Below are 24,818 nucleotides of genomic sequence, written 5' to 3'. Positions count from 1 at the left end.
TTGTTAAAATATTTGACTTTATTTTCACAAATAAAATTATTCAAAGAAAATTTCTATGAATAAAAGTATTCTAAATTTTTTTGTTGAATATTTAAATATTTTTATTTTTTTTGGAGAAATAAAATTATTCAAAGAAAATTGCTTTGAATAAAATCTATCAACAAATTTTCGAATAAGTAAAATATTATTTCATTTATAACTAGTTGAATAAACTAAATTAATATTTAATTTTTACTATAAAAATATAATTTGAAAATAATTACATGTTTTCATATTGATTAAAATATTTTAAAATCTATTCATTATATATTGAATAAAATACAACTTATTGTTACTAAAATACAAATAATATTAGTATAATTTTATGAATGTTTATTCAAAACTTTTAAGTAAAATATATTAATATCGTATTCTATTTAAATCAAATAATATTTATTGCTTTATATTCTGAATAGATATATATTAATTAGTATCCCATTTTGAATAATATAGAATGATTTCAATATAAATTTATTTTTTCAAATATAACTAAAATTCAAAAATAATTAAGTTTTTGGAAATATTTTGAATAAAAATATTCACAATTTACAGCTATGATAATAAACAGTCATTTCTGAATTTCATATTATTTTTGTACTAATTACTTTTTGTATAAATAATTATTTAGTTAGTTCCTTTAAAGTTCTTGCTGTTGGCCATAATTTGTTGCTGCTTGTTGTTGTTGTTCTTGCTTTTAAGAAATAAAGAAAAAAAAATCTACTTGTTACCACTTTTATTCTTCATTTTCTCATTACCAATTTACAATCAAATTACATTAACTTTCTTTCATTTTAATTCATTTAATATTTTATTATAAAGATACGTACGTACGTACTCTATCTATTTACCACTTAATATTTTATGATTATTTTCTTTAATATTATTAATTTATTCACAATTATGTACAAAACGCAACACAATTGCGCTTGGTCTTTTCTTTGCTTAAATATTTAATGATTCAAGTATCATTCGCACATATTTCATTATTTTTTTTTATTTCATTATTAAAAATTCAATTTTCATTTCCCTTAAACAGAAAGATACTTATTCACAAGTTGTTTTATTAATTTTTTTTATCCAATTTACATATAAAGACAACAACAAAATTATATTATAATTTTTTTTTTGTTTGAAATATTTTCATAAAAATTTGTTGTCTCTCTTACACTTGCACTCAACGTATTTAGCCATCTCAAGGGGCTTTTGAAAATGTCGCGCTTAAATCCCGGCTGTGGCACTTTTGAAAATTAAACAACAATTACGCTCGAGAACAGATTGTAAACTGAATATTTGCTAACAAAAACTCAGGCTGTCAGTTCAGCCAGTCAGCCACTTACTAATACAACGACAAAAGACTCTAGACTCTAAAACAACAATAACAACAACTCACATGCATACAAATTAATGTTTGCGCTAACTAACACGTTAGTTAGTTGGTTAAATGACCATGTATATTACGTGTATATATGCAATCTGCTTGTTGTTGTTGTTAGTGTTGGCATTAATAATAATAGTGGTAGTTGTAGTTGTGGGTAGAGTACTGCTGATTCTTCTAGTAAAACGTTTAGAATGAGATATCTATAGTACAAATGGATTTGTAAGCGTTTGTTTAAGCGAATTGTGGCCAAGTAGTTGGTATAGTGTAACCATAGTTATGCTTTGTGAATAGGTAAATCCATTGGGGGAAAGAGACAAATGTACCTCAATATGAAAACGGTAATCGAATGCAGGTGTTTAATGTTTGTGTACAGGTAACGAAGATACAGGTAATGTTAAGATATAGGTTGTAGTAACTGATGGATACTTTTACCATTTACTGTTAACTATTATATACAAATGAGGTTGTTGTCTTGACTAACGATCACTAAACAAAGGCAAGAGCGTGGTAAGTTGTGGTAAATAATTTAAAGTTAAGTATAAAGAAGTTTTAATTCTGTTCAAATTTTTTTTAACCAATTATACCATATAAATACCAAAATTTATTGATCAGCAGAGTGATTCATTTAGAGGTTTTTTAATGTTTTTATTTTATTTATTTTATACTGTCATCTTATTATGTATTAGGGTATTCAATTAATTGGGTTTCTGATTTAATCGGTTAATCGAGCAAATATTAATCGAGGTTTAGATTTAATCGGTTAATTTTAAATTATTCGATTAACCGAATAATTTTAATTGTAAATTGAAAAGAAAAACAAGAATTTTTTGTACTTACATAAGCATTTTGTTAATAAAAAGAACAAAAACATAAAAAAACATAACATTTCAACAAAACCATAAATAAACATGTGAGTTTTTCTTGGATTTTAGGGAGATCTGATTGTAGTATATCCAATTTCTCAGTTCTTTTTTTAGTTTTTTCTAAGCATATAGAATCTTCCATCATACTATGGGAGTCCTTTATGGATTTTTTTAGTTTTTGAATAATTTAATAGTTTCTTTAAGTTGTGATAAAAGACTCGTTTCTGTAATGTTTTCAGTTTCGTCTATTACCACATCGTCCTCCGACTCATTAGGACAAAGTTCATCATAGAATATTCTACAAAAAAGGGTCATTTCCAAATTCCTTAGTGTCAGTATTCGTACTATACTTCTAAAAACTATTGCTAGAAAGGAATGTTTACGAGTTAAGAAATAAATTGTGTGTGTTTAAAACTATATTTCTATATAAAGTTCAAAAAACACAAATTTCGGTTAATCGGTTAATCGACACAAATTAATCGGTTTATTTGTTATTTGAAAATCGTCAATTTTGAATTATTCGAACAGTTAACCGATCAATATTAATCGGTTAGCCGATTAACGGTTAATCGATTGAATACCCTAATATGTATATAAGTTTGTCATTCCGTTTGTAATTTCTACATTTTTAATTTCCGACCCTATAAAGTATATACATATGTATATTGGATATATTTTGGATCCTTATAGATAGCGGAGTCGATTAAGCCGTGTCCGTCTGTCTGTTGAAATCAATTTTCTGAAGACCCCCGATATCTTCGGGATCCAAATCTTAAATAATTCTGTCAGACATGCTTTCGAAAAGTTTGCTATTTAAAATGAGGAAAAAATCAGGACAACCTAGATTTTTTACCTATTTTTGACCTATGTATATCTGTATTACTAACTCATTAATATAGACAATATGAATATCTAATGATAGATATTTCAAAGACCTTTGCAACGACGTATATAAGACCATAGTAAGTTGGACCTACAATGAGTCAAAATCGGAAAAATATTTTTTCACAAAAAAAAAAAATTAAAAAACAAAAATTTTTTTTAAAATTAAAAAAAAAAATTCTAAAATTAAATTAAAAAAAAACAATTCGAAAATTTTTTTTTTATAAAAAATGAAAAAACTACAAAAAAAAATAAATTTTGTTCACCTAAAAATATTTAAAATTTTTATAATTTGGTGAAGGGTATATAAGATTCGGCACAGCCTTGTTTTTATTCAGTATTGTTTGACAACTGATTATTGAGAAATATTTTTGGTGCACTCGAGCAACATTTTTTTTTATGTTCCTGACTTGTCAAATGGCCGCCAAAATCGTCTGATATCAAACCTCTATGTGAAGTTAAGTCTTCGTCGAAAAGCCTGCTACTATTCAAGACTTGGAAGCCAACATTACGCACGTAATTCGCGAGACATCGGTTTCAATATTGGAAAGAGTGTTTGAAAATTTTACCTTCCGAATGGACCACATACAGCTTAGATGCGGCCAACTTTCGCTTCTTAATAATGATCCCTATTTCCAAGTGTTTTATTTAAAATTAAAAAAAAAAACTATAAATGAATCGCATTTTATATACATATATGTACAGTAAAGTTTACATGCAGGAATTCAAATTAAATTTCCTTCGGTGAAAGCTGTATTTGTAAGTTAAAAGTAATGAAATATATTTGTTAAAAAAATAAATTCACACTAAAAAAAATTAAAAAAACATCACTTAAGTCGAGTTTAGCAACATTTCTTATCACGTTCAAAATTTCACCGTTATTAGAATTTTTGATTCTGAGCCAAATAACGACATTTTTTTTGGGTTTTTTGAGCTTTAATGTTCAAAATATTATGAAACTTAATAGCCCCGCCCACATAAAAGTAGGCGTGGCCGAGAATAAATACTCAGAATCAATAACTCTAATAACGGTGAACTTTTGGGCGTTATTTAAATTTTTTTTTTGCTAAAATCGACATAAGACATGTATTATTATATATCTCATAAAAAAAAACTAAAAAAACTGCTTTAAATTAAAGTAACATAACAATTTTTCCTGTATGTAGACTTTCTTGGGCTACTGTATGTACATTAGGGCTATTATCAAATTTTGGACCTAGCACCACGCGATGGAAAATGTTTTGTTATTTACGATAACTTTTTTCGGATAATTTTGGAATAAAAATTTTATACACAAAAACGATTTTTTAAAGTCAAAATTTTCTAAATTTTTTATTTTTTACCGCGAATTTTAGTGGTGCAGTTATATCAAAAAGTTATCAATAACGCAATAATTTGATTCACTCTATTGGATCAAAGGACAAAAAAGTATTACATTTCGAAATTCGTTTTAGTCCAACTAAAAAAATGGTAGAATAGCATTTTGATTATGAATCTATATCTATATAAATGTCTTTGTAAATTTGTTTGTTTGTTTGAGCATCACGCCTAAACGGCTGAACCGATTTTAGCGTCAATAGGCTAAATATTTTTTATTTTATTTTTAAAAAGGACTATTTTCGCTTTTCAAATATGTAGGTTACCAACTAACCCCCATTCTAGTAACACTTGGTTCAATATAAACGGGATACTAAGAGAAAAACCTTCATTCCAGAAAATTGAAGCAAAAATGTTTATGATAGACAAATAAAATATACTTGATTGTTATGAATCTTTTTAAATTACGATATGCTTTGTCATAATTGTAAAAAAAAAACTAATTGAAAATCTGGCCTTTAGTTATTTTTAAATCTTAGCGAAAAAACTAACTACCATAACAAAATATTTTTAATTCTTTCGACACTTTTTCTATTTGCATCCGAAAAATTTCGGTAATTTCATTACATTTATTAGAGTTATTGCCTTATTACGACAGACTTGTTATCTATATCTTATATATAAATAGGCCACAAGTTTTTTTGTGGTACACTTTTAAGTATGTTATTGTTTTAAGTATAATATTGATGAAACATATATGGTTTAAAAGTTTATTTTCTCTAGATTTGCATAATACATATTTTTTTTAAATTCTTTCCATAAAAGTGGTAAAATGCGTTTAAAAGTGGTCGAATTTCGGCCACCGGGCGATCCTAGTATGTACATATGTAAATACTTGAAAATAAAAATTTTAAATATTTTTTGGTAAACAAAATTAATTTTTTTTGCAGTTTTTTTCATTTTTTGTAAAAAAAAAATATTCAATTGTTTTTTGTTTTTAATATTTAGCGAAAAAAAACTTTTGGTGAAAAAAAAAATCGGGTTACAAAATATTTTTCCAATTTTGACCCATTGTAGGTCCAACTTACTATAGTTTTATATACGCCATTGCAAAGGTCTTTGAAATATCTATCATTATATATACATATTGTGTATATTAATGAATTTGCTGATTTTAAATAGCAAACTTATTGAAGATTTGGATCCCGAAGATATCTGGGGTCTTTAGAAAATTGATTTCAACACACAGACAGACGGACATGGCTTAATCGACTCAGCTATCTACAAGGATCCAGAATATATATACTTTATAGGGTCGGAAATGAAAAATGTAGAATTTACAAACGGAATGACAAACTTATTATACCCTTCTCACGAAGGTGAAGGGTATAAAAATAAAAGTTGAGAAGTAAACAAATTGAAATTTGGGCGCCTCAAATATGATTTTTTGATATGTAGTTGTGGAACTTTTTTCCTCATCGAGGTGTAATTCAAGTGTTCATAATTTCAAATAATAAATACTTAATTCTAAAAGTCCCGTAATTTATAAATATCCAATTAGATTACTTTATAAATTCTACACATTCCAAAAGTTCTACTAGCAACTAAGAATGGCATTAAAAATTTTATATTCTGATAACACTGCAATTTTGTTGATTTGCATATGACAGTTAGTGAAAAATTGTAACCCCTTTCAAATTATGTATTTATAAACAAATTTAAATTAGAAATGGATAGAAGAGGAAGTAGCTGATAACAAAATAAATATTTACACAACAAAAGAACTTCCGCTTAAACTAGAGCAAACATTCCCTACATTTAGCCAGTATAAATATCTGTCATAAAATGTTAAACATTACTGTCAACAAAGAGTTTTACAAGTATGGTTAATAAAACTTTAAAACAAATTTACTTACTTTTATTTGTTATACAAGCCGTTGTAAATGCTCAAAATATTTCAAATGAAGATGAAATAGTTGATAATGATGACATGGAAAATCCTGAAGAAACTGGACCTTATTTGGAAGGTGATATTAATGGCCAAGCAGAAGAATTTCGTAATATTTTGCGTAATGGTATAGTGTCTGCTAACTTTAGATGGCCTCAAGCTGTAATACCATACGAAATTGAAGGAACTTTCAGTACAAACGAACTCACCATTATATCGCATGCATTTAACGAGTATCATACCAAGACTTGTGTACGTTTTCGTAAACGTACCAATGAAATGGATTACATTGTGCTTACCAATAAGCCAACTGGTTGCTGGGCTAGTTTGGGCCGCATGGGCGGTCGCCAAGAAGTTAATCTGCAATCGCGCAAATGTTTCGCCAACTATGGCACCAGCATGCACGAACTAATGCATGCCTTGGGTTTCTATCACGAACAAAATCGTTTTGAACGTGATTCGTATGTCAAGGTTATATCGGAGAATATAAAACCTAATATGCTGGTGAATTTCGGTAAATTACCTCATGCCGCTGCTACGGGTTATGGAGTGGCTTATGATTATGCCAGTGTTATGCATTATAAAGCTACCAGTTTCTCTAAGAATGGCAAACCAACGTTGGAAGCTTTGCAAGCCACACCGGAAGCATTGAAAATGGGCCAACGTTATGGTTTCTCTAAGGGTGATATACTCAAAATTAAAGCCATGTATCGATGTCAATGAATTCAAGCCGCTACTTAATAAATATATAGATGAGTTTGTCTTTTTCGTTTATAGCAATAACAACAATTTTATTTAAAATGTTTTTTTATATTTAAAAGTGAAAATATATAATTTCTTTTTTATAAATAAATTGAATTTGATAATAATAATAAACAATCTTTGGTTATAAATTTACTGTAACTACAACTGTAAACTACAATATTTTTAAAATATTTTCAATATTTAATAAAAATATTTAATTTTAATTTGATTTATGTAAGATTAAAGTGTAAATATTGAAATTAAAAATAATTTTCGAATTAGTAATTTAAAAACACTTGTTCAATATATTAAAACTACTCCATTATTTTTGGATTTTTTTGTTCAGACTTCTAACAAACCATGGCACAACAATATAAAGTAGAATCATTTGAAAATACATTATCCATTATACAATTCATGTAACATCAAACAAAAGAAAATATGAAAATGAAATGTCTAAGAAAAAAATAAATTAGAAATTTCTATTTCAGAATTATCTATTTGTATTTCAGAAATTACCATTGAAATACAAATGGAATTTTCTGAAATACAAATGGATAATTCTGAAATATAATTGGAAACTTCTGAAATTCAATTAGAAAATTTTGAAATATAATTGGAATCTAATGATTTCTATCTTGTGTATTATTGTGCTATGTAAAAAAAAACTATAAAAACTAAAAATATGGCACTTTTTTATATGATTTCCTACAAAATTATTATATGGCACTTAGTTCGAACTTCAGTCCAACATTAAATTAATAAAATTATACAATTAAAGGGATTAAAAAAAAATTGAATTTTCATAATTTTATGAATTTCTTATTTTCTTAGGCAGAAAATCGCCAATCAAAATGTGGCCGAATACCGAAACAAGATTAATTTAGTCTACAATGTAAAGTTTTTGGTGCAGCAGCACATAAAAATGACCTAGAACATGCTCTTAAATTCAAATAAGTATTTTATTCGGTTTAGGTCCCAAAAACCCGGTTTCGGTAGAACTCTATTAAAAACTATAATCGAATTTTATGAGACATTTTAAAATTGGATCTTAAAATTGTCTGTTTTAATGATTACTTATGAAAGATTAGGAATTTTGTTTTAAATAAATTAACTCGTAAATAAAATTAAAAGTTAATTTCAATAAAAATTCTGTTTTTTAGAAGTCTGAACAAAAAACTAATATTTAGATAAAAATGATTAAATATTATTTTTTTTTTGTTTAATATTTACTTTGTAATCACATACTTTACAAAAAAGGTATTTCGTTGTCTTCTTCGGTAAGTTTGTTTAATTACACTCTCCTATTTTTTCATCCTTTAGTAATTAGTGTTGTGTTAGATTTTTATTCTTTTCAAAAAATACATTACTTTGTATGGTCAATTCCTTGCACAGTGTGGAAAATCTTCGTATGGCTTGATACGAATCTACATCTTGAAAATAGAAAAGTTGTATGTATATATTAGACGAAACAAATAGATCAATATTAAATACGCCAAACGCTGTGGTCATTGTTGCAATTGTTAGCACATTGAAGTTGTGATGCGATGCGATTTTAAAAAAATTTTGTTTGGATGGGTGGTGGTTGGTTAGTGAGAGGCGGGCAGGCGATAAGAAACATTTACGCCAAGTCGCTGTCTTTTGACGATTTCTTGAGCTTTTTCTTAACAGGTGACTGGTGGTGGTTGTTTGCATAGTAAGCTTTTATTTTACAGATATTATCAGTGTGGTCGAGAAAAGGATCCCAGGTTAGCATTAATTGTGTTGTTAGATATGGTTGGACTAATAGTAGGAACAGTAGAAGTGTTAGCCTTTAAAATACCACTAGTAGTTGTCTTACCTCCCACATTGAGTGTGTCTAAATTCATGACCATTTGAATGTTGCTGGTAGAACCATGACACGAACGATTGTTTAGAAAATCCCTTATATGCTGGACAATCAAATCAATTGCAACTGCAAAAAGAAAAGCACAAAAAGAAACAAATGTTAAGACTTGTTCAAAAGTTAAAAATAAACATCACTAGCAGTGAGGAAAGTGGTTAAAAACATAGATAACATAGAAAGCGCTTACCTACGGGCTCTGTTATAAACAAAATGTTAACAAACTTTAAAAAGCATGAGATATAGCAGGTTTTAAAGAAAATATAAACAAATCCTTACAACTTTTAACAGAGATGATATGGATTCATACATGATTTATTGAGCACAAAAATGGATTGCATTCCTTTACCACAAATTATATGGCGTAGAATTTTAATATTAAATAGATTAATCTATGATTTATTGAGTACAAACATTGATTGTCTTTTAACTGCATTTATTTACCCCTACTTACCTGCTTTAAAATTATGAATATAACTATAATATATCTAAATTAATTCTAAATAAAGTAAATACGTGTTATTTACTAAAAGTGTTTTTAATTGCTTAATTTCTATTAATATTGTTTTTACTACTTTAAACTGTGATCATTTTAATTAAAATTTATTTGGCTTTTTGTTTTTTTTTTTAATATTTGTTTGTTAAATAAAACTTAAGAACTACACCAACAAATACGTTAGTTAAGAAAAATTTGTGAACGATAATAAAAGAGAAAAATGCAAGTTAATATTAATTACTGAAACTAAATACGGTTTTTGTAAAAAACACACAAAATCCAGGATGCAGTAAAACATATTTTCATTGGAAAACAAAACTAAATCAAGGAATGTGGTATAAAAATTTATATTAAGAGAATCAAAACTTTAGGGGCTAAATTTTAAGCAAAAAAACATCGATCAGTACAAAACAACAAAATGATTATGTAAAGATGAAAGGTTCTATGAAAACTGCATCATGAATTTCTGGCTAAACAAAGTTAAAGTTTTAATTTTAAGCTTATAGCAAAAATTATACGTAGGCCTTATCGGATTGACCCACTTATAAAATTAATGTTCCCTTATAATATTGGTTTTAGAAGGAGTTGTGTTGGTAGTAGTAGTTGATTTATAAACGGTAGTGGTAGTAGAGTGTGCACTATTAGCTGTAGTAGTATTGTTGGCCACAGTGGCACCCGAGATATTAGCACTGCTACCTGGTCTAAGGATTTCACCGATATGATGTACAATGAGATCAATTGCAACTGCAAGAAATATATATCAAATCAAAGAAAAAACGAACAAAAAATAACGAACAACAACATAATAAATGTAAAGCTCTAGAAAATATTGTTTAACAAGTATACCAAAATATATTTACTAGTGTATGTTGTTGCAAAAAAAAACATATATAGGGGGTTTCAACTAGTTAGAAAATTTTAAAATTGACTGTTATTCTTTAAGAAAACTAAATCGTAAACGAACGAAACATAAAACGTGTTAGTTTATTTGCAACACGAAAAAATTAAACAAAAACGAGCAACTATCCCAAAAAAGTATAGCTTTAAACATAAAAGTAAAATTATACCAATTAAAAGAAATAACTACAAACCTGTATTATCAGCTCCCCGGGGTATAATAACATCAGCGAATTTTTTAGTCTAAAAAAATGGAAAATGTTTTATATTTATATTTATTATTTGAATGTTAAATATACTTACCGGTGAACAAAACTCTTCAAAAGCTGGCTTAACAAATGTCATATACTGGGTTAATACAGCATCTAAATCACGGCCTCTTTCATTAATATCACGGGGTACTACAAAGTAGAAAGAATAGTTTATTGAATAGTTATAAAGGTGAAATTTAGGTGAGTCTAATTAACAAATAATTGTTTACTTTATATAGACATTTTTCTAGCATACAAACCTCTTCTGGCCAAACGAGTATCCGAATCAGTATCCACAAATAATTTCATATGAAACAAGTCCCTTATCTTGGGGAAATAGAAGACTAATATGCCTTCAAATAACACAACGTCTGCTGGATAAATAGTCAATTTATTTTCGTAATCTCTAAAGAAAATAATAGAAAAAAATTACATTAAATTAAATTAAGTACATGATATAAAAAATACAACGAATAAGAGTGCAATAAATCTAAATTTTGTATTTCATTACATACTATTTACAAAGAATATGGAAAATATTTTTAATTTCTACATTTTTCATATGCAATCCCACAAACTATATATATTCTGGATCGTTATAGATAGCTGAATCGATATAGCCGTGTCCGTCCGTCTGTATGTTGAAATCAACTATCCGTAGCCCCCTATTTTTGATCTATATCTGGATTACTAAGTCATTAATATAGACAATTTGGATATATAATGATAGATATTTCAAACGACCTACAATATGTCAAAATAAGAAAAAAAATTTTAAACCGAATTTTTTTTCTCCAAAAATCTTATAAATTTTTTTCATTAAAAAATTAAAAAAAAAAAATTTAAGAAAAAAAATTGTTTGCCATAAAATTTGATTCACTAAAATTTTTTTTTTTAATTTTTGTTTACTTAAATTTTTTTTATTTTAAAGTATAATTTGGTGAAGGGTATATAAGATCCCATAAAGTATTTACTATATTCATGATCGTCTGTTTGTTGAAATCATGATTGTAATGAGAAAATCTGCCTGAAAACTGAAAATATATTTTATCTGGTTCGTAGCTATTTTTTATTTTGTTTATTTATTGTTTATACATTTATTTATGTAATATATCTTATCTTGAGCAATCTTCCTACCAGCATCAAATTAAAACAATAAAAAAACCATAAAGCATTTGAGAAATATTACAGATGTGGCGAAAAATAAGTATACATATTGGATCGTTATAGATAGCAAAGTCGATATAGCCATGTCTGTCTGTATGTTGAAATCAACTTTCCGTATTCTCCAAATAACCCGGAATTCTTCCGGCTCGGTTGCTATTTAAAATCGGCCCACAAATGGCTGAGATATAAGAAACAACCGGGACAACCTCGATTTTTGGTATATTTTTGATTTATATCTGGATACTAAATAAGTCACAAATGGCTGAGCTATAAGGGAAAAACCAGGGCTACATCTATTGACCTATTTGTTTTTATCTATATCTGGATTACAAAGTCATTAATATAGACAATATGGATATCCAATGATAGATATTTTAAAGTCCATTGTAACGATGTATATAAGGTTTATAGTAAGATGGGCCTACAATTAAACCCGATTTTTTTTTTCACCAAAAAATTTTTTTTTATCATAAATTCTTTTTTTTTTTAAAAAAAAATACATTTTCGAAAATAAAATTTAATGTTGTTTACCTAAAAATATTTTTAAAAAATTTTTTAAAGTATAATTTGGTGAAGGGTATATAAGATTCGGCACAGCTTTATATAGATATCTTACTTCTTTTCACTTCAAATGCCTAAGAATGTCGCGTTCTTCACCGAGGAAATGTCCATAGGTATTATGAAATTTTATTACCATTTGTATAAAGACTTACAGTTAAAAATTAGTTAATTTTAATGGTAGTTGGAACGTCTGTCTGTAGAAATCAACTTTCCGAAGTCCACCAATAACTTACATACATGATTGATACATCGGATACATCAATGTATTCGCGATATCGAGAAAGACGGTCCGATTGTTGTACACAAATAAATAAAATTTGTGATAGTTTTGCGTCACAGCCGAATATCTTAGTTGTTTTTACATATCGAGCCCTTAGCGCCAAATTATCGTAAGCGACAAAACACAAATTTTACAGGAGAAGTTTTTTTCGATTATTTTGAAATTTATACATAAAATTAAAAATGTTATGAAGCGATATAATATAATTTCGTTCAAGCTATTTGTCTATTTTTCAAAAATATTTATAACTTTAGACAATTAAAAATTCATGGAATACTTTATTGAAAAATATGACAAAAAAAGTTTTTTATTGAATTTTTGCATAGATACAAATTTTTCGAATTGAAATAAAATTGTTATTTATGAATAGTTTTTAATGAAATTTCACAGTTATGTAAAATTTTCTATTTAAAATGGAAAAATAAAAACGAATTTTGAAATTTATTATCAGCAATCCCGCAATTCCCAAAAAATTGTTGAAAAATCCCAAAAATGGAAATTTTTTGTTTTTTGGCTATAATATCCATACTAGGGTCTGAGTTATCGGAACTCTCAAAATAATTAAAAGCATATTGAGCCATCTAAAATCGGTTACTATATTTTGATATCGAATATGCGATTTGAGAATGTTTGCCCTAAATTTTAATTTTACATAAAAAATAGGTGTTTTTTGAATGGACCTGGTCCCCTCGTAAGAAAATATTTTAATGCTTTTTTTCAATTAAAATTTTTTATGAAAACTTAGCTTTCAGAAAGTATAAATTCCTTATACATACTTTTAGAATTTTTTTGCGATAACTTAAAAAGAAAAAAACTTCTTTTTTCCCAAAAAAAATAGCGAAAAATAGGCTTTTTAAATTTTTTAAATTAAAATGCATATAACTTTGGACTTAGTCATTATTTTTAAACACTTCTTTTTCTATTTGACACATACATATGTTGTTAGTCTAATGAAGGAAAACTGGAGAAAATCGGAAAATATTTGGATACGCTGTTATCAAAAAACTGGAGTAGGTTGGGTAAAACTGTTAAAAATTTATTTTTTAAATGCGAATATCTCCTAAGCTAAAAGAGATAATTGATAGCTACGACTAGGTCTTTTATAGCGCTCGATGAAAAGATTTTATATGTGTATTTTTTTGAAATCGGAACACAAACGAAGAAATAGGATATTTTTAAAAATGTAACATACCCGAGGTGTCCTACATTGAGGACCTACCACGAGGTCCACGTTCAGTACTTAAACTCCACAACACTTCTTCTTTGCGCATGTGAAATTTCATTCAAACCAATCTAACCATTTAGAAGTTACAGATTTATTTCCCTCTTTTTTTCTACACCAATATGTGTCGCTTACGATAAAATTCGTTTACTGTAAAATGTAAACATTGACTTACGATAAAATCTTACCCCCTATAATTTTGAAGTTATTAACAATTTTGATATTCTGAGAACGCTAAAACATCAATCGGTCCATAAAATTTTAATTTTTGCAATAAAAAATAATTTTTGAAAATGTCGCTTACGATAATTTGGCGCTAAGGGCTCGATATTTTTCACAAAATTAGTTTTTCCAGAATTTTGTTTCTTCACCAACATTTATTTAAAGGGTATATAAAATTCGGCACATGCGAATATAACACTCATACATACTTATTTTCATTAGCGTTGTTTGAAAATGATGCCAACGAAATTTAAATACCAATTAAAAATGTCCATGTACGTTTATTTTCACGTATGTATTTGCTATAATCTTTAATGTAAATAAAATATCGTTAATTTACATTTTCCCGACATTTTTAATTTAATTGTATTTGAAAACGAAACTAATATTGTTGTTTATATCGGTGGTTTTTTTTAATAAGGTCCATATGAAGTTTAGACAGAAAAAAAATATCTACCCGCAGGTAGATATTTTTGAATCTAAGCATTTGATGTTTATTTATTTGACTATAAACAAAAATAAATCTAATAAAGAAAGAACAAGGTCATTATGCTATAATTCATTATTGTAACTGATTAGATTATTTGCACAAATTGAATAAACAAAAATAAAATGAACGTGAATTATGTATATATGTATATAGGAGTAGGTTTGTGATTTTTTAACCCACATGTTATAAGTTTATTAGATAAAGCTTCAACGGAACTTAGCACCTGTTTCTTAATTTATTCCCAAATCGAAAAGTTGTTTAAAAACTTTATTATGTATCTGATACCGTTATCACTAAAATATCAGCTGGATATGATAGTTTCGAATAAAACTCCTTCTAATCTGACTCTTGTTACAAAAATAAAAACTTAGGGGATTATTTTGTAAATTAATTCACTCAATACAGGGCTTGATCCAGAAACACGAGCTGAAAACACTTTTTAAGCTTTTATTTGAAAACCGAAACCAAATTCAGATCAAAATTTGAAAATTGTTTTCAGGTCGTCTTTTTATTGAATTTATATTTTTTATGGAAAAATTTTCAAAGTTTTACAAAATAATTGGGCTAGTTAATTAACAATAACTTTTTATTTTAAAAATTATCAGTTACAAATTTTAGAAAATCAATGTTTGTGACTTAATTTAAGTTAGTTAGTGGTAGGCTAAGACTTAATTATAATTAGGGTGCTAAACTTAAAAAATATATTGCATTTGGAATGACTCACTATTGGCTAAAAAATATTATATTACTGTTGCCATAGCAAGTATACATACTAGAATTCAAACAAATACCTCCACCCTATGCTTTTCTTTATATAATTTAATTTGATATTGCAAAAAAAAAATTAAAAGTATTCTAAAAATTGCATAAATTAGAATTTTGTTTGCCATAATTTTATTTTTGATAAATAAACACTAAATTCTAACACTCTAGCAAAGTATTGTTTTTGTAAATAAACACTCTACTTACAATGAATTCGTCCTATAGTCATAGGCTGGAATTTCCACTTTCATGCCCTTCAATATGGATTGCAACGTTTCAAACATTAGCTGCTCATTAAAAGCATCCGGATGATCGAAATTGTAAAGCCCCTGAAAAGCTTTGGCCTTTTCGGCGGCAGTCAACTCGCGATAGAAACTATCCTGGCTAACGGTCACGACTTGACGTTGATCGTGTTCCATATCGGTCTGGCCCAACTCAGTCATAATTTTCTTGCATACCGTTGATTTGCCACTGGCTGTGCCGCCAGCGACTCCAATAAGAAATGGTTTTTTCACAAGATCGCCATTTGGCAAACTCAATGTTTGGGTGTTTTCTGCTGCCATTGTTGCTGTGTACAAACTAAAATTACAATCTCTTGCAATTGTTGATTATGAATTAACACTTTATTAAGGACAAAAAAAACTCTAATTTAATAAAAATTTAATTTAAAACTGACTTTATTAAATGTAATCAATGCCTTTGTAAAGCAATTTTATGTGAGACAAGAAAAGAAATAAAACAAACAGCTGTTTGTCAAAATGTCAGCGACAAGCAAGAGAGCGAATTAGTAATTCAACATATGTCAGTTTACGGTATTGCCAGTTCTAAATGTATTTGCTTGTGGTAAAATTTAAATTACTGTTACCATTAAATTAATGTTGTATTACTGGAAATACATATAAAATATTGTAGGTATTTAGTTAAGGAATTTTGTTTAATTTAACAGTTATAGCAAATATAAATTTTATTGAAATTAATAAATAGTAAAGAAAAATATCATTTAGTTGTTTAATAAATCATCGTGAGATATATATAAGAAGGAAGTAATAACGTGAGAAGGAACCATTATGAACCATATTATGAACAATTGTTTCAATTTTTCGGTAAACTCAATGCTTTATCTGTTAATATAAATTATGTCCAACATCTCTTTTTCAAACACCAACCTTCGAATCATTTTATTTCATCTTTCTTTTCAACCAATAACTTCTTTCGAAAGTTTTGTCATCTCTTCGGATTGATATAAAAAAACTCTTTGCTTTTACTTATGACCGCTAATACTGCTGATCCTATAGTCATTCACCCTGAAATTTCTCCATCAAACAGGCGATACCAGCTGCCACTAAATGAGCCGAACTTTGGGCACAAAGTATACAGAGGCGTCACGAGACAGAAAATAATATAGTTCTATATTTGTTTCATTTTTAGTAACTGCCCTTTTCATTTTGTTTTAGTCTTAATTTTCTGCCGCAATAATTCAATTTCATTCCGATTTAGTTTGATGTAATCATTTATTTTTGTAATATTTCACTTTTAATTGCCATTGTACATGTGGAGTTTTATTTTGCAAATGTAAAAAACAACCAAGAATTTTGTTGCATTTAAATTTACACGTAAACAATACACACATTTTTATAATTTTCCATTTTAAAAAATTTTGTGCCACAGACTACGAAAAAATTGTCTTACAAATTTATTTGTTTGTTTTGTTCACATTTCTTTGTCTACCAAATTCGTGTTGTATATAGCGTTTTGCTTTAACACATCACTGATATTGTAGTACAAAATATATTGCTATCTCTTTTTATGAGAACTGCCCTAACATCTGATTTGGCGTTTTTTAAACGTCAAATTTGACACTTCTGTATATTCTGTGATTCGGCCGGGCGCTAAGGTTTTCTCCTCTGGAGTGTATAAAATACTGGCACAGAATATACAGAAGTGTCAAATTTGACGTTTAAAAAACGCCAAATCAGATGTTAGGGCAGTTCTCATAAAAAGAGATAGCAATATATTTTGTACTACAATATCAGTGATGTGTTAAAGCAAAACGCTATATACAACACGAATTTGGTAGACAAAGAAATGTGAACAAAACAAACAAATAAATTTGTAAGACAATTTTTTCGTAGTCTGTGGCACAAAATTTTTTAAAATGGAAAATTATAAAAATGTGTGTATTGTTTACGTGTAAATTTAAATGCAACAAAATTCTTGGTTGTTTTTTACATTTGCAAAATAAAACTCCACATGTACAATGGCAATTAAAAGTGAAATATTACAAAAATAAATGATTACATCAAACTAAATCGGAATGAAATTGAATTATTGCGGCAGAAAATTAAGACTAAAACAAAATGAAAAGGGCAGTTACTAAAAATGAAACAAATATAGAACTATATTATTTTCTGTCTCGTGACGCCTCTGTATACTTTGTGCTTTGGGTTATCCTATGTAATATATAATGGGACTTTTTACACTCATTTTCATCAGGCTTTGAAATACCCAATTTGTCAAATATCAAACGCATGCGATCGAATGTTGCCTTATCCACGCTTTAACATGTCACTGATATATCGACTAGTAAAAGAGAACGGATTTTTTAAAGCTTGTTGGTAAAATAAATAAAACCGCAGTAATTAAAAAAAATGCATTATTATTTTATTTAAGAAAAATAATTAGATATTTAAAAAAAAACAATAATTTAATTCAACCAACTTTTATTTAACTAATTTTATTAGATTTCCTAGCTTCAGATCGTCTTAACATACGAGATCTTTTATGTTCACTTTTCTCCATTTCTTTACTTTTAATACGAGCTGCAACAGCGGCCACTAGAGCCGCACCACGCCCCGAACCATCCTCCGACAACATTAAATCAAACTTGTGTTCTGGTCGTGCTAAACACCTGATTTTCTGCATCAAAAGATCATGATAATGTGGATGATAACGATAGACACTGCCATCAATTCCCACCACCACATAAGGATCTCCAATACGATCGATAAGACAGGCCAAATTTGTAGCCACCATATGAGCCGAACGCCGTGAAACACATTCACATATGTAGCGTACATTTTCGCAGTCTGAATCTGTAGGATTTTTATAACCCATCATCTCCAGAATTGCTTTCGTAATGACATAAGTTCCACGTTTTTCCTCTTCAATTTGTGAGATGAATTTCGTTTTAAACGTATTCTCTTTATTTAATTGTTCACTCTCATTGCCCTTGAAGAGAGCACCGGCTTTGCAACAATCTAGCATGAGTTTGCGCACCAACTCACCCAAATACATGCCGGCCACCATTTTCTCAAAAAGTTGATGGCAACGATTGTGTGTAACATCGTCGATCTCCTTGTCGTATTTAGTGCGCACAAACTCAAGAGAGCCACTGTCACCAAAGGCACCCCATTCACAATTTATGATCATGGTGGGCACTCGATTATCCGCTTCCGGCTCATAGGTGCTCACATACTTCAACTGTTCCAAATAGCAAGCATTTGAGCCCGTTCCCACTATAAGACCGATCTTACAATTGCGATTCTTCCAAGCACAGGACATTAAAGTGCCCGTGGTGTCATTGAGTATAGCTGTTATGTCCACATTAATATCTCCTCTTCTATCTATGGCCTCACGTAATAACTCCACTACATCTCGACCCACTACACCGGGACAATTGAAACCCTTTGTCCAGGCCACCAAATCACCCTTGTCCAGACCATTTTGTTTAAGTGGAAATGAAAAAGTGAAACCCAGCGGTAGTTCTTCATCCTTTTTTACTCCCAACGTTTTTATAAACTTTGCTAGACATTCAGCGATATGATCAAATAAATCTCTACCAGGGCCCACTAATAATTTCTCGGGTATTTCATATACTTCAAAATCCATATGGAAATTAGCCTGCCCTTCCAAGTAAATGCACAGCACACGAAAATTAGTACCACCCAAGTCTAGGGCAAGAAATTTTCCAGTCTCACAACCCGAGGGTAATGATTGAACATATGTAATCCAACATTTAACGACAGCCTTGTAATTGGTGGCTTTGCAGAGACCCATTTTGATGTCGTTCAAAAAAAGATCTTTGATTTTTCTTAAAGTGTCATCGTCCAACACGAATGGCTTGCAAATCTCATGTACGGTATTGCGATTATTAAGTTCTAAATCAGTCTCTTGGGACATTTTAAAGGATTTTTGAATTCTTGTAAAACAAATATGATTTTTAACGTCGAATTTTGATGAAAAATATTAAATGAAATAAAGACTTGTATTTAAATATTTCAATTTATACACAGAAAGAAACATGGCGTATTAACAAGGTGAGTGCATAAAATCAGCTGTTTCTTAATTCGCTGTGGTTTTATGTACACTATATGTCAAACTTTGTTTATGTTTACATTTGTTATTGTAAATAACATAGTAATATTTTAATTCGCCTTGATTTTGACATTTACCGTACATTTTAACAAAAACAAATTACCTGTTGTTTTTGCATTGTTGTATTTGTTGCCGGGACGCACTCACCTTGTTAACTTTAAACCTTTTAATTAATTTAACTCTTCCATTGAATTGTTTACAAACTCTCCTCTTTTGGTTGAGCACCTTCCCATTTGCTTTAGCATTTGCCTCATTATTGTATGTAAACCTTGATTTTCTCTTTTCTACATCTTTGTAGTGTTTGGCCACTCCAATAGCCACCAATGCAGCACCACAACCAGTTCCCGCTTCTGACACAATCAACTCGAACTTGTGCTCAGTTTTAACAAGTTTCCTAAGTTTCTCCAATAAATATTTCTCATAATGGGAATGACAACGAAAAATATTCCCATCAATAGCAACAGTGACAAAAGGATCTCCTATGCGATCTATAAGACACGCCAATGTAGCTGCTACCAAGTCAGCCGAACGGCGAGAAATGACTTCACAGATAAAGCGTACACAATCACAATCCTCATTTGTGGGATTTCCATAGCCTAGAATATGAAGAATTTCTCGGGTTATATAATGGCAACCGGTACATTGGGATTCAATATCAAAGATATATGAAGTTTTAAAACTATCGACTTTCTCTAGCTCTAAAGTTGTTACGCCTTGCAGAAGAACTCCAGTTTTTATGCATTCCAATATAATAAGACGCACTAGTGGTCCTAGATATAGGCCAGACACCATTTTTTCAAATGTACGTTGAGCTTTAGTGGATGAAAGCTCATCTATTTCCATATCCCACTTGCTGCGTACAAAATCCAAAGAACCATTATCACCAAAAAATGCCCATTCTGTATTAATGATCATGGTGGGTATAGTGGGTATAGTCTTAGGGTCTTGAAATGTTGTGATATATTTAACCTGCTCCAAATAACAGGCATTACAGCCATTATCCACTATCACACCAATTTTACTATAACGATGTGTAAAAGCACAGCTCATTAGCACCGCCGTGGTGTCATTCATCAGCACATAAGTACTAATCTTAATTTCTCCTCTACGTTCAACAGCTGCCTGCAACAACTCCACCACATTGCGACTCACCACATCTGGTATATTGAAATTCTTTCCCCAACCCACCAGTTCACCTTTGTGCAAGCCATGCTGTCGTATGGGAAATGCAAAAGAAAATGCCAGCGGCAATTCTTCCATGTGAAGATTTAAATTTTTCACAAAATTACTTAAACACTCGGCCACATAGTTGAAAAGATTCTGTCCGGAACCCTGCAACAGATGTTCGGGAAACTTAAATTTCTTGTCTGTTATTTTATATTTCATTTGCCCATCCAAGGTCATGAGCATAACACGAAAATTACTGCCACCCAAGTCCAAAACAAGACATCGACCTTTTTCACAGCCCGTAGGTAGTTTTTGGACATATGTTAGAAAGCATTTGACTACCGCTTGGACGTTGGTTTTACGCCCTAAACCCATTTTGAGATCTTTAAGAAAAAGTTCTTTGATTTTGTTAAGAGTTTCAATATCCAACAGCAAAGGTTGGCACAATTCTTCAACTATACGACAATTGGCTTTTTCATTCTTGGGGAGGCAACCAGCAGTCAATGAATCTTTAAACATGTTTGGAATTTAACTAGAAATTTGGAATATTTATAGAATTTTGATATGTATTTAGGCATGTATTAATTTTTAGAAATAAATATTGATAGGATTTCCCATTCCAATTTATATTTCCCCTTACTTCTTTCAAATAAATAAACAACTTTAACTTTCTTTTTAACATAAAAAATATTTAAATTTATTTTTTTTTTATTTCAATGAAATAAATTTATTTTTAACAATTATTTGAGAAATGTATCGTGAAAAGAATATTTCAGGTGTAAGTAGCTTTCAAAAGTTGGTTTGTTTTTTTTTACAGAAATATAAAAATAAAGATTAAAACTAATTATCTGAATAATTTTTAGATACAGTCTAAAGAACTAATAGAATTACTTAAAATATAAACGAGATTTGTTTTATGACACAAGAGAATTCAGTTTTAAAAAGTTTTCTATACAAAGAAAAACTTTAATTTATTAAATATGTATTAATTTTGCAACAAAGCTTATTATAAACATTTTTGCAAGCAGTTTGAAATATTAGTGGATTTATTATTTTAATTGTAATTAATAATAAATTAAAAGCGAAAAATAATGAAACAAACAACATAAAAAGGTTAATCTCACTTAAAACATTTTTAACATAAACTAAATGAGAATTCGTAACACGTTCAACTTAAAGAAGAAGAAGAAAAACACAAATAAACCTTTTAACAATGGAAAAAATCATAATAATAATAAAATATGGAAGTTCAATCTAATGTGAGGTAAAAAATATACATTTAAAAACAAAAACTACTAATTTAAATTAAGTTATAGCAAGAAAGAAATAATAAGAAACTAAAAGTTAATTAATAAATTATAATAATTACATATTTGTTGCGTAGTACGTAAATAAAATAATAATTATTAAAAACAGAAACAAATTGAAAAAACATAAGTGTAATAGTATAGAGGATTTCAAATGCGACACAATATTCTATTGAAACTTTATAAAGCAATTAATGAATCATCGATTTTTTTAGGGATTTTTTTTAATATAACTTAAATGTATTTGTTTGAATCGAATGAGTTAATTAGAATTAAGTGTTTATGACTCCAACAACAGTGTTGAGTGCAATTGGTCTTGCAATATTGCAATTACAAAATGTTGTATACTTTGTTTTTGCATTACAACAACAAAATGGTCAGGATTATAACTGTTTTAGCTGTTTTGTTTCTTGCGTTCGCATCACTGTCTCTCTTTTCCAATATGGCGGAATTTAAATAATTGAGAAAGTGAAGGAAAAGAAGAAGAAAGTAACCAAATAAATTAGTTGTAAAGATGTTAGTATTTTGTTTAACAAACATTGTTTCAAAGTCCACAGAAAAAAGTTCATTCACCATCCATGACAATGAAACATTTAAATATACACTACATTTCAAATCCCCTACATAACATTAAGATAAAAACGAATATTCACTAAAATAAAATCTTAAAATAAAATTTAAAGTAAAAAAAAGATTGAGAATTTGTCCAAAGTCACGTTAGAAACAAATCCAAAGCGGACTGTTCGTTAAACTCCGTGTGGAATAAATCGAAAGCATTAAAGGGCTCCAGATTCATAAGAGGACTGATGCAGGAGGAAGGTGGTATTATGGGATCTACGGACAGACTTAAAGAATCGGCAGTCGGTTCCATTAAACGCAAACTCAATTCTAAAGGATTTTCCAAAGTCTGCATATCTGTGGGTGAGCATTCGTAGGGTTCGTTGCGGGAATTGCTGGCTTTTTTCGTCGTCTGCAAAGGGCTAAGGCAGCGTTCGGAAAGATTAAGAGATTCTCCATCGGATTCTAGCATTAAATTACTCAAATCCGACATGGAATTGTGATGATGAGGATGGGTGTAAGTAAAGTTGTGATTGACTATGTTTTGATCAAACATATACGAAGAATTCGAAATGGGCGAGGCTGAAGATTCGGAGGCGGAGGAGAGCGAGGCATAGGCCGAAGAAGCATTTGATGCTGGAGATTCTTGATAGCTGGTAGGAATGGGTGACGTTTGACATAAATTTTCGGTATTAACTAATTTTTGTTTTTTAGCCGGTCTTTTCGTGTTGGAGGCGAAAGACTTGCGTGAGTTGTTGATAGCAGATTTTGTAGTTTTAGTAGTTTTATTACTTTTGGCGGATTTCGTTGGTTTTTCTTTTGTTTCCTTAACTAAAGGTTCAAAATTCTCTTCGGTTATTACAGGTTCTATGATTCTGGGTTGAGTACATTCGTGGAGGAAATCATAATCAGCCTCATTGGGATTTCCTAAAGCATCGGTTAAGATGCCTATGTATTTCATGGCCAAACGTAAAGTGGTAATCTTGGTTAGTTTTTCATTAGTACTGCTGGAATCTTCGCTTGTTATACAGGGTGGCACACATGTGCGCAACGTCTCAAAGGCCGTATTGATTTCACGCATGCGCGTTCTCTCTCTAGCATTAGCCGTTTTTCGCCGATATTTACTCAAAGGCGCCGCTTTTGTTTTGGCCTTGCCATTACTTGCTGCACTACTCGTCGCTTGGGAATTCTTGCTTGTACGGCAATACTGAGGACTATCTCTAGAGTTGCTAAGCGACTCTATGGAATTATCACTGGCATAGCCCTGGGAATCCAAGCTGCTATTCGTCAAGATGTGCTTACGTTTCTGTCTCTGACGCAATGAATACTTTTCACTATCCATATTTGCCATTAAATTGAATTCAATTCTCGGGTTCTCTCTGCAAATAAATTAAAATAATTGATTTATATTATTAAGAAATAACCATGTTTATATGTACATAGTATATCAAACGATTTAAATCAAATTCTTAATATTTAATTTATGACAATTGCATTAAAATTCACATTTAACAATAAAACAACAAACAATTAAAGTTATACAGGTACGGGCATGAAACTAAGATAAAAAACACACAACGTGGGTGTGCAAATTGGTTCAATATTTTTCTGTTTGTTTTGAGAGTGTTTTTCGTTTGTAGCTACATTTACATAAAAAACCTCTGAACACTTAAATTTTGAATTAAATAAAACGTTGATGAACGTAGAAATGATTAAATGCATACAAATGTTGTCAGACATCTATTCACACCTACTACTTCTTATTATTGGCGCTCTCCAATCTGTTCCAAGCCAGATAAACACTCTGTGTGTGTCTTTAGAACATTAGAGCGGGTAAAGACCGAAAGACAGTATTTTTTTGTTTTCCACACCTTTGCAGTCGGAGGGTGTTGTCAGTTTGTTATTGAGTTTGCAACATACAAATATTGTTCTGAAAGCAAGTATACTCGTATATGAACATTTGGGTGTTTTTTTCGAATAGTGCGGATCGGATTTATGCGACAATTGGTTC

At 29.4% G+C, this 24,818-nt stretch overlaps 6 protein-coding genes across 9 annotated transcripts in view; 1 reads left to right on the top strand and 5 right to left on the bottom strand.

The window, feature by feature from the left end:
• Positions 1–1,368, bottom strand: part of crb (crumbs) — a 34,488-nt gene extending 33,120 nt beyond the window's left edge. For both annotated transcript variants that reach the window (XM_065498755.1, XM_065498756.1), the window contains exon 1: positions 867–1,368. The gene's annotated coding sequence lies outside the window, so the exon portion shown is untranslated. The remainder of the gene's footprint in view (positions 1–866) is intronic.
• A 4,993-nt stretch (positions 1,369–6,361) lies between these two features.
• Positions 6,362–7,150, top strand: LOC135949039 (zinc metalloproteinase nas-8). The gene has a single exon (XM_065498497.1). The coding sequence runs from the start codon at positions 6,362–6,364 to the stop codon at positions 7,148–7,150; it is 789 nt and encodes a 262-aa protein (XP_065354569.1).
• A 1,314-nt stretch (positions 7,151–8,464) lies between these two features.
• Positions 8,465–16,095, bottom strand: Uck (Uridine-cytidine kinase). 3 transcript variants are annotated; one of them, XM_065498753.1, is made up of 6 exons: positions 15,609–16,094; positions 10,958–11,103; positions 10,750–10,847; positions 10,641–10,689; positions 9,012–9,125; positions 8,465–8,604 (listed from the first exon to the last, which is right to left on the bottom strand). In XM_065498753.1, exons 1-6 carry the CDS (start codon positions 15,962–15,964, stop codon positions 8,498–8,500), a joined length of 870 nt encoding a protein of 289 aa, XP_065354825.1. In that variant the 5' UTR covers positions 15,965–16,094; the 3' UTR covers positions 8,465–8,497. The 3 variants fall into 3 exon arrangements, with proteins under 3 accessions (XP_065354825.1, XP_065354824.1, XP_065354826.1); XM_065498752.1 differs by lacking the exon at positions 8,465–8,604 and adding an exon at positions 8,653–8,953 and having other exon boundaries at positions 15,609–16,095; XM_065498754.1 differs by lacking the exons at positions 8,465–8,604; positions 9,012–9,125 and adding an exon at positions 9,573–10,293 and having other exon boundaries at positions 15,609–16,074.
• A 1,966-nt stretch (positions 16,096–18,061) lies between these two features.
• LOC135963693 (hexokinase type 2-like) lies at positions 18,062–19,667 on the bottom strand. Its single transcript, XM_065515649.1, has one exon. It carries the CDS (start codon positions 19,578–19,580, stop codon positions 18,126–18,128), a length of 1,455 nt encoding a protein of 484 aa, XP_065371721.1. The 5' UTR covers positions 19,581–19,667; the 3' UTR covers positions 18,062–18,125.
• A 207-nt stretch (positions 19,668–19,874) lies between these two features.
• On the bottom strand, positions 19,875–21,498 carry LOC135949037 (hexokinase type 2-like). The gene has a single exon (XM_065498495.1). The coding sequence runs from the start codon at positions 21,459–21,461 to the stop codon at positions 19,875–19,877; it is 1,587 nt and encodes a 528-aa protein (XP_065354567.1). The 5' UTR covers positions 21,462–21,498.
• Positions 21,499–22,961: 1,463 nt separating this feature from the next.
• tx (taxi) overlaps positions 22,962–24,818 on the bottom strand; it is a 31,599-nt gene continuing 29,742 nt past the window's right edge. The window contains exon 2 of the mRNA XM_065515471.1: positions 22,962–24,186. Within this exon, the coding sequence (XP_065371543.1) occupies positions 22,962–24,158 (1,197 nt within the window). The 5' untranslated portion in view covers positions 24,159–24,186. The remainder of the gene's footprint in view (positions 24,187–24,818) is intronic.

This window comes from Calliphora vicina, chromosome 1 (assembly GCF_958450345.1).
Source record: "Calliphora vicina chromosome 1, idCalVici1.1, whole genome shotgun sequence".
Lineage (NCBI taxonomy): Eukaryota > Metazoa > Arthropoda > Insecta > Diptera > Calliphoridae > Calliphora > Calliphora vicina.
This window is presented reverse-complemented; position numbering and strand designations above follow the sequence as displayed.

What these genes read in the sequence shown, in the direction of transcription:
- LOC135949039 (XM_065498497.1), top strand. Translation starts at nt 6,362, where the DNA reads ATGGTTAATAAAACTTTAAAACAAATTTACTTACTTTTATTTGTTATA.
- LOC135963693 (XM_065515649.1), bottom strand. Translation starts at nt 19,580, where the DNA reads ATGTCCCAAGAGACTGATTTAGAACTTAATAATCGCAATACCGTACAT.
- LOC135949037 (XM_065498495.1), bottom strand. Translation starts at nt 21,461, where the DNA reads ATGTTTAAAGATTCATTGACTGCTGGTTGCCTCCCCAAGAATGAAAAA.
- Uck (XM_065498752.1), bottom strand. Translation starts at nt 15,964, where the DNA reads ATGGCAGCAGAAAACACCCAAACATTGAGTTTGCCAAATGGCGATCTT. An exon ending in GACTATAGGACGAATTCATT is followed by an intron (nt 11,104 to 15,608) that starts GTAAGTAGAGTG and finishes TATTTTCTTTAG; the next exon opens with AGATTACGAAAATAAATTGA. An exon ending in CCGGGGAGCTGATAATACAG is followed by an intron (nt 9,126 to 10,640) that starts GTTTGTAGTTAT and finishes TTCTTTTTGCAG; the next exon opens with TTGCAATTGATTTGATTGTC.